General features: G+C 60.0%; 2 protein-coding genes across 2 annotated transcripts; both read left to right on the top strand.

Moving 5' to 3' along the window:
• Window positions 1–34: 34 nt before the first annotated feature.
• Window positions 35–2,344, top strand: IUM83_16566 (kinesin-like protein KIF9; the record flags this gene model as incomplete). Its single annotated transcript, XM_067941455.1, has 3 exons — window positions 35–151; window positions 243–1,969; window positions 2,059–2,344. 3 exons carry the CDS (start codon window positions 35–37, stop codon window positions 2,342–2,344), a joined length of 2,130 nt encoding a protein of 709 aa, XP_067783301.1.
• A 1,908-nt stretch (window positions 2,345–4,252) lies between these two features.
• IUM83_16565 (Uracil phosphoribosyltransferase) lies at window positions 4,253–4,774 on the top strand (the record flags this gene model as incomplete). The annotated part of the gene is made up of 1 exon (XM_067941454.1): window positions 4,253–4,774. One exon carries the CDS (start codon window positions 4,253–4,255, stop codon window positions 4,772–4,774), a length of 522 nt encoding a protein of 173 aa, XP_067783304.1.
• Between the last annotated feature and the right edge of the window lie 7,793 nt (window positions 4,775–12,567).

Genomic DNA, 12,567 nt, shown 5'->3' with positions numbered 1-12,567 from the left:
TGCTGGGTCGACAAGGTGATTGCAGCGTCGTAGAATGCAGAAGCGAGTCAAAGTCTGCATTCGGGTGCGGCCTACCATCACTAGGAAAGATGCTGCCAGCTCCCTTGACCACGGCTACAGCGATGCAGTGGCAATTGATGAACAACAGCAGGTAAGGTCGGGTGTGGCTTGCTTGAGTCTCTTTGCTGCTGGTATCAAGCGTATCATCATGACCTAACGATAGTTCCTCGCGTGTGCTGCAGACTATTAGTGTAGTCACGAACACGGCCTCGGGCGGTGGCACGAGCTTCCGGTTTGACCAAGTGCTGTCTCCCAACATCGACCAAGCCGGTGTGTTCCGGTTGGTAGCGTCTGACGTAGTGGACGGAGCGTTGAGCGGATACAACGGCTGCATTCTAGCCTACGGACAAACGGGAGCGGGAAAAACCTTCACGATGTCTGGAGGGGGTCCTCGTCGCCGCTTCGAGGACCGCGGGCTCATTGCTCGATCGTTGTCTCGCGTCTTCCAGCGCACGCAACAGGACGCCGACCATTCCTACACGTTGCGCATGTCGTACCTGGAGATTTACAACGACCGCCTCATTGACCTGCTTGCCCCGGACGTTGGCAGCTCAGGCACCTGCAACGCCTCGAACGACTTGGCCATCCAGGAGAACGCTCGAGGACAGACTTTCGTGCGGGGACTCACAACAGCGCTCGTGTCTAGCGAGGAGCAGGCGTTGGACCTTGTATTCCAGGGCGACACGAGCCGCGCGGTGGCGGAGCACGCACTGAACGCCGCGTCTACGCGGTCTCACTGCATTTTCACGCTGTACCTGGAGCGCAAGCGGAGCGTCATGTCCACCCAGTTCATCGAGGGAGATGCATCTGGGGACGAAGCAAGCGGGTCCCGCTCTCACGGCGACGACGATGTTGTGTACAGCAAACTGCACCTGGTGGATCTGGCCGGCTCGGAGCGCATGAAGAAGACGATGACGGAGGCGGGTTCTACACGGGCCAACGAGGCCTGCTACATCAACCGGTCACTGACATTCCTGGAACAGGTTGTGCTCGCGCTGAGCAGCAAGACCAGAGCGCACGTGCCGTTTCGACAGACGCCTCTGACCAACTTGCTGAAGGACTCGCTGGGTGGCAACTGCCGCACGCTGTTGGTGGCATGCGTGTGGCCAGCGCCGACTCACGCAGACCAAAGCCTGGCCACGCTGCGCTTCGCGGCGAGGATGCGTCGCGTCAAGACGCAGGCTGTTGTCAACGTTGTGGCATCAGGCTCTGGGGCTGCTGGGTCAAAGCTGGCGAGTGAGGAGCGCGCTGCGTACCGTGACGAGATTCGGCGACTGCGTGAGGAGTTGGCGCTGTATGACGCGATCGCTGGACAGACGCGGGTCCTTCGCGACGGCAAAGAGAGTGCTGCTGAAGAAGAACGTTCTCGCCGGCAGCAGATCACCGCGTTCTTGGACAACGCCGAGCTGGTCCCTCCGGTTGAGAGTCTACGACAGGTGCAGCGGTTACTGCACACGTTCCGTTCGCTGTGCCTTGATATGAAAGGGTCTGCCGTGCCAGCTCCAACTCCGACAAGCAAAACTGGGAGCAAGATGGTGGCGCAGATCCGCGCGCTGCGAGGCCACACGCCTCCTGGCCCCAGTCCGTCGTCTGCCCCAAGCAGCACCAACTGCAGCAGCAAGAACAGCAAGACTGACGGCGCGGTAGTGGTGCTGCCGCCGATCTTCAGAGACAACCAGAGGCCGGAGAGGGACCATCAGCAAGAGTGGCAAGGGCGACAAGAGCGCGGAGCATCAGCGCCGGCCGCCTCCGAAGAGAGCGACAAGGAGCTCTTCGACCGGTTCAAGTCGGTGGGCGGCGCAGACCCCGGCGCGGAGGCTCTGCGCGATCTGGAGCAGGCGAAGGCGAACGTCCGCGAGGCGAGGACGCAGCTCGCAGCGCTGGCGCTGACTGTCAACCGCGTGAAACTGTACGTGGCATGTGATTGGCCAACCACTTCAACTCGAGATGGATACATTTGACTGACTGACTCATTGAATTGACCGGCTGAACCCACAGCGAGATCGACGGCTACGCGCTGCAGCTGCAAGAGCTGCGCGACCGCAGCACGCCCGACCCGGAGGACGAGGTCGAGATCGAGCGCCAGAGCGTTCCGTTGCTGCAGCTCCAGGACGCGAAGAAGCGGTATCGCGCTGCGTTCGAGCAGCTCCAGGAGAAGAAGGCGGAGGTGGGCTACTTGGGCAAGATCAAGGCGCAGATGCTGCAGCAGGTGGCGCTGCAGTTCCAGGCGTGGAAGAATCAGCAGGAGGAACCCGAAACGGTGGCGAGCGAATGGCCCAGCTGAGTCAAAACCGAACGGGGGTGTCCACTGCTGTGCAAGGAAGATTGGCTGCAATTGAAGAGGACAGGAATGGGGCCGGCTCCGCATAGACACGGTAGACGAAAGCCAGCGCGTGTTTGAAGTAGCCGGAGCTATGGTGCTTGGGGCAACTTGCCTTTCAAGGGTCAACGCGCCGTCACATGACGTTGGTAAGCCTGTGCGGCCGGTTCGCCTTGTTTCATCGCTCCTGCGGCACAGTTCATGACCCAGTAGCAACGGCAACAGCAGGAGCAATTATTCATGACCCAGTAACAACGGCAACGGCAGGAGCAATAGCAGTAGCAGTAGTAGTAGCAGTCGACCGGAGCAGTGTAGCTACATATCTGGCTTAGCACCACAGCAGAGCGGAGCTCGCTCTCTCGGTCCGTGACAACACGCTTTTGTGATAGGCGTTGAACTTGGTATTGCAGGCACGCCGAATGCTCGTCGATGGTGAAGCTCGCGATGCTGCCCCGGCCATTCCCTGTGACGAAGCAGCAAAACGTCTTCGATTGCTCATGTTGCCTTTGGCTTCAAGGTGGTAAGCCCACGCAGCGGTTTGTTAAGGGTAAGTTTTTCCGGGACGCAGCGAACCGGCGCGGTATCGAAGCGCGCCCCCAGCAATTGTGCGGGAGCGCTACGTCCCGAAAAGACAGGTTCAGTCTGACGTCGCCCTGTGAACAGCTCGGTTTGGATGGCCGCAAGGACACGCGCAGCCTGAGACGCGCCAGCGCGATTTAACACACCGCCGGCATGTTTTTTGCTGCTGACCCAACATCGAGCGGAGCGCCAAAGCCACGCGCCCGAGCACCAAGCACCGACGGGAAATGCCGAGCGTTTTAGCCAGAGGTGGTTTCGCCCGGCCTGTTTGTATAGACGCGGGGCCAAGATTCCAGTGCACGTGGAGAATGCCGGGCTCAGCCTGCGCTCTCTAGGTCCAGCTCTAGCGCCAGCGAATGCATGGTGGCGAGCACCTGTCGACGCACGACTGCTACCGGCAAACTGCTGGCGGGGAGCAGCCCGAGTGGGGTCTGTTAAATTAACGCTAAACAGCGCTCTGTTAAACGTTGGGTGCCTACGGTATGCTCGCTTCAAAGACGCGGTACACCTTCGACCAATCGCGCTGGAAGTTCAACTCGCAGCATCCGGAGTCGCTCGCTGGTCGAGCTAAGCGCCTGTAAACGGCAGGAGGAAGCCGTGGCGTCGGCGAGACAGTTAAACCGGGCCCGTCATGGCCAGCATCGCGTACGACACGCCGTGCTCGCTACTAGCGAGAAAGCGTGCTGGCCGTTGGGGGAGGCCTGTCGAAGCTTTTCGTGCGGCTTACGGCCGCTCTTCTGAGGGTACACGTCGTCTGACTGCATGCAAAGCAGACCGCGCGCCTTTGCAGCGCCTCGCCGAGCATCAACTGCTGCTGCTGCGTTTGTAGTGACACGGAACACTCTAAACTTGCGCCTTCCAAACGCGTGCGGCTGGACCCGATTGGCGTTGCGGGAAGCCTAACCCGCGTCTCCAACACGTTCACGGCAGGCTGGTCCTGGGTGGGTGTCGGCGGACACCCATCATGTTAAATGCCAGCGATGCAGTACCAGCCGTCATAGCGCGTTAAATGGGCGGCTTCGCCAGGTGGTGCGGCTTCTTTGACAAGCGCGCCGTGCGCACGAAGCAGCCCGTTGAATCGCAAACTGAAGCAAAGAGACACGCTCCCGCCAACTGCAACTAGGGCTTGAGGTGCTTTGACTTGATTCCAGTAACGTTTAACAACCAGCGCCACGCCGCATATCTTTGCGGCGGACGCGCCATGCGAGCATGCGGGCTTGGCGGCGCCGCTGTCGCCGAGGCCCATTTCCCATTTGAACGTCTTTCGATCACATCGACACATTCCCCGCCACCATGGCCATGACCGTGCTGCCCAGCTTCCAGACCTTCCTGCAGAACTCGGCCACGCCGCAGCCGCCCTCGCCGCTGCTGAACGGCGAGCAGCGCCCGCAGAGCCCCAGCTACTCGCCCTACGGCTGGCACCAGGCCAGCGGCATGCAGCTGCCCTACAACACCACCAACACCACCAGTTACTACAGCTACCGCCAGAGCTACTCGCCCGTGTCCACCACCTCGGGCTCTGAGACCGAGGACGAGGACATGGCCTCGAGCCGCCGCTCGGGCTTCAAGCGCCCGCTGACCAGCGTGGGTCTCTCCGCCGCGCCGCTGTCGCCTTCCACCGCCTGCGGGACGGCCGGCAAGCGCGTCAAGAAGAAATACCTCAAGGAGCGCGAACGCTGCGAGATCGTGCGTCGCGTGCGCGCGGGCGAGAAGCAGGCCCACCTCGCCAAGGAGTTCGGCGTCTCGCGCGCCGCCGTGTGCTACCTGCTCAAGCACCAGATAGAGATCATGCGCCGCTCGTCGCAGCGCCTTTGAGGGCCGACAAACGCCCAGAGTAGCAGCAGCAGCGCGAACGCGCAGTAGGATTATTATTATTTTTATTGATAGCTAGGTGCATCAATACATTTTTGTGTGGCAAACGTCCAAAAGCTTCACGAGGCAGGCTCCAACCACCACTACATGTAACGCGTGTGGCCTCGTTTAACGTACATGTACTGGGTGGGGCGGAAAGACACGCTCGGCCGTGTCTTTGCGACGTGCAATTCCCGATGGATAGGGAGCGCGTCGATGACGGTCGACTCGACAATGCCCAAGAACGGGCCCTTCGACCGCAAGCAAGCCTCGGCAGCGATGGTGTGGTGGCCTGCGGCTGCCTTGGTCAAAGCCGCCGCGATTGGCAGTCTACACGCGCCGCGGAGCTTGCGAGCTCTGCGTGTGGAAACCTCACGTGTGCGCGTCAAGCGGCACTCGGTGTAATCCCAAGCGGACTGAGTTTCTGCCTCGTCACATGCCTTGAACTTCAACGCGCCAAAGAGACCGCACTTCGCGCATCAATGCGCTGTCGCCACACCACTTTAACACCACCGCCGCCCTGGACGTGGGGCTCACGTCGGCATTCGGCGGCCGGTATGCTCGATGTGTCGTCTCCGGGTTGTATGACTACTACATCTACGACCGCCAAATTGGTAGTACGAATCAACACTGGCGGGTGTACGTCGATCGCCGACATTTGAACGAGTTAGCCTTCAACCATGCTCTTACAGTATCAGTACCGCCCTGCAGCTTGGTTCGCAGTTTATTGCATCTCGGAAAGTGCGTGGTGCTATTTTTTATTTGATGCTGCCGAGCCCAGAGGTGCTCAGCTCCTAGTAAAGAACAGCGAATTCTTGCCGTGGGTAGTCTCGTTGATTCATGCGCAAGGCGCGACTGTGCGTGCACTTACAGCAGTCTCAACTTCATCAGATTCCCGCAGAGTTATCGAGGTATTCAACTGCCAACAACTTCTACCAATCTGCTATCCAATACATGGATTGAGTGCCGCCTCCTCGATGTTTTTCAAGACCAAATTCGCAACCTCTTCCAAGACCACAGCATAAATACATCATCATGTTCATTCACGCCCGCTGCCTACATAGCCTCAGAAGGTTGAACCGATCTCCGAGTGGCATGTGGGACATCGCATCTCCTCGTTCAGCTTCGGCAGGATACACTCGTCGTGGAATTGATGACCGCATGAAAATGTCGTGATGTAGCTCAGCACGCTGCTGCGACGGCTCGACGAGCTGAGGAATGACGAATTGCTGCAAGAACTTCTGGAGCTGTGAAAACTAGACACGTCCGACACCGATGAAGTATCGAACGCCTCGCCGTCCAGACTCGCGCTGCATAGCGTGCACACGCCGGCATCCTGCGCCTCGTCCGCCAGCACGTCGCCTTCGTCCGACGTCACCGACGGGGACGAGCACACGCTGTCGCGTAAGCTGCACAAAAGACTGCCGCTGCTGCTGCCAAGCCCGCACAGCCCGTTCAGCGGGTGACGCTTGTCGCTCACGTCGCCCAGCACGAAGTCCGCCACCAGCTGCGTCACGCTGCCGGCCACGATGGAGCACGCCGCCGCGTTCTGGCGGTTCACCACGAACTTCTGCAGCGACGTCAGCACGTGCTCCAGCGCGGCGCGGCGCTTCTCCACGGCGCAGTCGCTGTGGCCGCCCAGTCCGAAGAGCGTCGCGGAGCCCGGGAAGTAGCTCTTGACGAACGTGTAGAGCCACGGGCACTCGGCCTGGCAGAAGTGGCCGAGGCGCAGCGCCGCCAGCAGCCGCGCCTGGAGGTCCTTGTACTCGTCGAAGGAGCGCGCCTTGCGCCAGCGGGTCTGCGAGGCGGCGTGCTCCACGACGAGCTCGTAGCGCACGTCGCGCCTGGAGCGGCGCACAGCGGCCACGCGCAGCGAGAGCTGCTCGAGCAGCGCGGCCAGAGGCTGTAGCGGCGTCGGCGCCGCGCGCTTGCGGGCGGAGGAGAGTCTGGAGCTGGAGTGGCGGCGTTGCGGCTGGTGGTTCATGCCGAGCAGCCTGCCGTTGGAGTGGTGGTTGAGTGGGCTGCTCGTGCACAGTGTGGATGCTGGATGGAGACCGAGTTTCTCTCCGCGCAGATTGGGGAATGGCTTCTCAAGATCGGCGCCGCCGCCGACTTATGCGGCTGCGCAGCCGAGCCGAGCCGGGTTGATGCACTGCGTGGGACGACGAGCCCGCGTTGGAGTAATCGTACGCCTCCCCGTATTAAGCGGCGTCACTTGCAGTAAGTCGGCGGAGCATCCGCGTTTTGCCGTGCGTCGCGGAGAAGCTGGGCACTTCAACCAGCCGCAGCAGTAGCAGTGGCAGTAGCAGCATGAGACGCGCGCTGGGCAGTGGCAGCGGAGGGTTTGACCAGGCTTGAGCTGCGGCCGGAGCCATTGCCGCCTGTCGTGACGTCGAGCGGATACATGTACGCGGAGCGACACGATGACAGGCTTACAGTACTGTACCGCCCTGCCGTCATCGCAGCGCCCGAGCCTTCGGCGGCGGGATTTTTCTCCCGCCCGCTGCCGCTGCAAAGCGACCGGCGGGATCCCATCGACGGCGCCGGCGGTCTCTGCGCGCGGCATCGTGACCCATTAGGCGAGTCAACGGCGACCGACCGACGTGCTTGACGCGTCCTGACAGCGAGAGCAATGTGGCCGTCGGGTGGTGCCTGGCCATCTTGCTTCTTGTCGGGGCTTATTGGGCGAAAGTCGGTGCCGCGCGCACGACGATTGGCGCAAAGTGCGTTAAGTCGGCGGGAATGGTGGTCGCGGGGCGATTGCGCCGGCGGCGAATCCTGACAGTGGATCACGACGGCGGTCGGACAAGTAATACCTTCCATAATGCATACTATGATTCTACGACGATTATCGCTGTAGGAGCTCTTTTAACGCAGAGATAACGGCTGGACTGTAGCTCCCCTTTGTGCCAAGGATATCGGTTTCCACAGATAAATCCGAAAACAAGCATCGCGTTCCGCAGGGCGACATGCGCCCTTGACAGTTTACGCATCGGCTCCTGTCGCGGGAGGCGCAGCGCCGGGCCATATTACGCACCGCGCGCAGTCTCTCTTGCGCTGGACGGACGCGATTGCGCCGAGTGATTCCCTCTCATGGGCCCCGCAGCGCTCCATCCATCACTACCGAATTGGCCACCAAGCAGGCAAACCGAGCTCGTGCATTCGCAGACTGTAGTCGACGACAACGACAACGACAACGACGACCGAGAACGCACCAACCTTCACAATGATGCTCACGGCCCACCACCAAATGTACCACCAGCACCGCCACTCGAGCTCCAGCTCGTCCGCCGGCGCAACTTCCGCACGCAAGCGCCCGGCGCCGACGCCGCTGCAGCCTCTGGCCGCGCTGCTCGAGCAGCTCTCGCTCCGCGTGGCCGCTGTGCGCCGCTCCAGGCGCGACGTGCGCTACGAGCTCGTCGTGGAGCACGCCGCCTCGCAGACCCGCTGGCGCAAGGCGCGCTCCTTCGACGAGTACAAGGACCTCCAGGCGCGGCTGCTGGCGGCGCTGCGCCTCGGCCACTTCTGCCAGGCCGAGTGCCCGTGGCTCTACACGTTCGTCAAGAGCTACTTCCCGGGCTCCGCGACGCTCTTCGGACTGGGCGGCCACAGCGACTGCGCCGTGGAGAAGCGCCGCGCCGCGCTGGAGCACGTGCTGACGTCGCTGCAGAAGTTCGTGGTGAACCGCCAGAACGCGGCGGCGTGCTCCATCGTGGCCGGCAGCGTGACGCAGCTGGTGGCGGACTTCGTGCTGGGCGACGTGAGCGACAAGCGTCACCCGCTGAACGGGCTGTGCGGGCTTGGCAGCAGCAGCGGCAGTCTTTTGTGCAGCTTACGCGACAGCGTGTGCTCGTCCCCGTCGGTGACGTCGGACGAAGGCGACGAGCTGGCGGACGAGGCGCAGGACGCTGGCGTGTGCACGCTGTGCAGCGCGAGTCTGGACGGCGAGGCGTTCGGAGCTTCGCCGTCGCCGTCCGAGACTGGCAGCTCGTCAAGCCGCCGTAGCAGTGTGTTGAGCTACACGACGACGCTTTCATGCGGCCACCAGTTCCACGACGAATGCATCGTGCCGAAGCTGAACGAGGAGATGCGATGCCCCACGTGCCACGCGGAGGTCGACCAGTTCTAAGGAGCTGGCGGAGTAGATCTTCTAGAGTTATTTATTTATGCGTGCGCAGCGCATGCCGAAGCCATATCAACAACAGCGATATCTTCTTTTGAACATTGAGTTGTGATCGACTTTTATTTAGGAGTTATCTGAGTGCGATGAGCTTTTACGTACTAGGTGGCCTGGTGCAGCTTGCATCGCTGCTAACGCGTCTTCAAATTTTTCGCAGGTTGTAGCGGAATTCAATTTTGGCTAGCAAACAAAAAAGCTGAAGTCCTTTCGGTAGTGTATTTGTTCGAGGCTGGTATATTTCTTCCTTCTTTCATAGTGGGGTGCCCGCGATCGCGCGTTTTGAGTTCTACTCGTAGTAGCTTTCAGTAGCTCAAGCATGACTTAGTGATTCAGCAATAACAAAGCATTCCTCCGTGGCGACGAGCGTTGTGTACTAAGTAAGGGTTTTAATCACTTTTCATCGTCATCGTGAACCAATGTGCCCGAGTATTCACAAGGGTCAGCCTAAGTCACGAGTATCCATTATACCGGTAGTTTCGACTGACGTGTACGTGGATGGTAGAATTGTATTTAACGATAACGAAAGGGTTAATGAAAACTAAAACTAATTTGCCCCTGGCAATCCATAAAAAAAACTATTGTACCGGCCAAATTTGATGGGCCCAAAAATATTAACACCTTGCTATTTTCGATTTCTACTGCCCCAATTTCAGCGAACAGCACCTGAAACGACTTTCCATTTAGCAAAGAAGAGGACCAAAACATCTATCAAGCACAACCAGCTCGATGGAACCAGCTCCGAAGCACGAATTCAGCGTCCATGAACAGCGGATGATTGTTAGTGCATACAAATACTTCGACAAACTGCGAGATACAAAGCTCGCTGGTGGCCAGAGGTCGCGCGAACGTGTTCGTGAGTGTCTAGGCTGTTCAATAAGCACTGTAAAACGTGTCAATATGGAGGCACTCACGATGATGAGGCGCTTCAATAATTTGAGCACTAACCAGATCTCCCTCTGCCACACGCACATCCAAGCCGCTCACTAATTGAAAGTCTTCTGCTTGGCCCAGACTCTAAAGCTACAGTTCCTATGTTATGGATCTCATAACTGTGCACTGTTCACGTATTTCAAAGGTTTAGTTTATCAGTCTCAAATCTTGCGGTAGTACGTAGAGTTGCATCGAAGGGGAGTACAACACACGCTGCCGCCACGGAGGAATGCTTTGTTATTGCTGAATCACTAAGTCATGCTTGAGCTACTGAAAGCTACTACGAGTAGAACTCAAAACGCGCGATCGCGGGCACCCCACTATGAAAGAAGGAAGAAATATACCAGCCTCGAACAAATACACTACCGAAAGGACTTCAGCTTTTTTGTTTGCTAGCCAAAATTGAATTCCGCTACAACCTGCGAAAAATTTGAAGACGCGTTAGCAGCGATGCAAGCTGCACCAGGCCACCTAGTACGTAAAAGCTCATCGCACTCAGATAACTCCTAAATAAAAGTCGATCACAACTCAATGTTCAAAAGAAGATATCGCTGTTGTTGATATGGCTTCGGCATGCGCTGCGCACGCATAAATAAATAACTCTAGAAGATCTACTCCGCCAGCTCCTTAGAACTGGTCGACCTCCGCGTGGCACGTGGGGCATCGCATCTCCTCGTTCAGCTTCGGCACGATGCATTCGTCGTGGAACTGGTGGCCGCATGAAAGCGTCGTCGTGTAGCTCAACACACTGCTACGGCGGCTTGACGAGCTGCCAGTCTCGGACGGCGACGGCGAAGCTCCGAACGCCTCACCATCCAGACTCGCGCTGCACAGCGTGCACACGCCAGCGTCCTGCGCCTCGTCCGCCAGCTCGTCGCCTTCGTCCGACGTCACCGACGGGGACGAGCACACGCTGTCGCGTAAGCTGCACAAAAGACTGCCGCTGCTGCTGCCAAGCCCGCACAGCCCGTTCAGCGGGTGACGCTTGTCGCTCACGTCGCCCAGCACGAAGTCCGCCACCAGCTGCGTCACGCTGCCGGCCACGATGGAGCACGCCGCCGCGTTCTGGCGGTTCACCACGAACTTCTGCAGCGACGTCAGCACGTGCTCCAGCGCGGCGCGGCGCTTCTCCACGGCGCAGTCGCTGTGGCCGCCCAGTCCGAAGAGCGTCGCGGAGCCCGGGAAGTAGCTCTTGACGAACGTGTAGAGCCACGGGCACTCGGCCTGGCAGAAGTGGCCGAGGCGCAGCGCCGCCAGCAGCCGCGCCTGGAGGTCCTTGTACTCGTCGAAGGAGCGCGCCTTGCGCCAGCGGGTCTGCGAGGCGGCGTGCTCCACGACGAGCTCGTAGCGCACGTCGCGTCTGGAGCGGCGCACAGCGGCCACGCGGAGCGAGAGCTGCTCGAGCAGCGCGGCCAGAGGCTGCAGCGGCGTCGGCGCCGGGCGCTTGCGTGCGGAAGTTGCGCCGGCGGACGAGCTGGAGCTCGAGTGGCGGTGCTGGTGGTACATTTGGTGGTGGGCCGTGAGCATCATTGTGAAGGTTGGTGCGTTCTCGGTCGTCGTTGTCGTTGTCGTTGTCGTCGACTACAGTCTGCGAATGCACGAGCTCGGTTTGCCTGCTTGGTGGCCAATTCGGTAGTGATGGATGGAGCGCTGCGGGGCCCATGAGAGGGAATCACTCGGCGCAATCGCGTCCGTCCAGCGCAAGAGAGACTGCGCGCGGTGCGTAATATGGCCCGGCGCTGCGCCTCCCGCGACAGGAGCCGATGCGTAAACTGTCAAGGGCGCATGTCGCCCTGCGGAACGCGATGCTTGTTTTCGGATTTATCTGTGGAAACCGATATCCTTGGCACAAAGGGGAGCTACAGTCCAGCCGTTATCTCTGCGTTAAAAGAGCTCCTACAGCGATAATCGTCGTAGAATCATAGTATGCGTTATGGAAGGTATTACTTGTCCGACCGCCGTCGTGATCCACTGTCAGGATTCGCCGCCGGCGCAATCGCCCCGCGACCACCATTCCCGCCGACTTAACGCACTTTGCGCCAATCGTCGTGCGCGCGGCACCGACTTTCGCCCAATAAGCCCCGACAAGAAGCAAGATGGCCAGGCACCACCCGACGGCCACATTGCTCTCGCTGTCAGGACGCGTCAAGCACGTCGGTCGGTCGCCGTTGACTCGCCTAATGGGTCACGATGCCGCGCGCAGAGACCGCCGGCGCCGTCGATGGGATCCCGCCGGTCGCTTTGCAGCGGCAGCGGGCGGGAGAAAAATCCCGCCGCCGAAGGCTCGGGCGCTGCGATGACGGCAGGGCGGTACAGTACTGTAAGCCTGTCATCGTGTCGCTCCGCGTACATGTATCCGCTCGACGTCACGACAGGCGGCAATGGCTCCGGCCGCAGCTCAAGCCTGGTCAAACCCTCCGCTGCCACTGCCCAGCGCGCGTCTCATGCTGCTACTGCCACTGCTACTGCTGCGGCTGGTTGAAGTGCCCAGCTTCTCCGCGACGCACGGCAAAACGCGGATGCTCCGCCGACTTACTGCAAGTGACGCCGCTTAATACGGGGAGGCGTACGATTACTCCAACGCGGGCTCGTCGTCCCACGCAGTGCATCAACCCGGCTCGGCTCGGCTGCGCAGCCGCATAAGTCG

The sequence above is a fragment of the Phytophthora cinnamomi genome, assembly GCF_018691715.1.
Source record: "Phytophthora cinnamomi strain GKB4 chromosome Unknown Contig100, whole genome shotgun sequence".
Lineage (NCBI taxonomy): Eukaryota > Oomycota > Peronosporomycetes > Peronosporales > Peronosporaceae > Phytophthora > Phytophthora cinnamomi.
The sequence above is the reverse complement of the archived record's forward strand: the minus strand, read 5'-3'. Positions and strand labels throughout refer to the sequence as shown.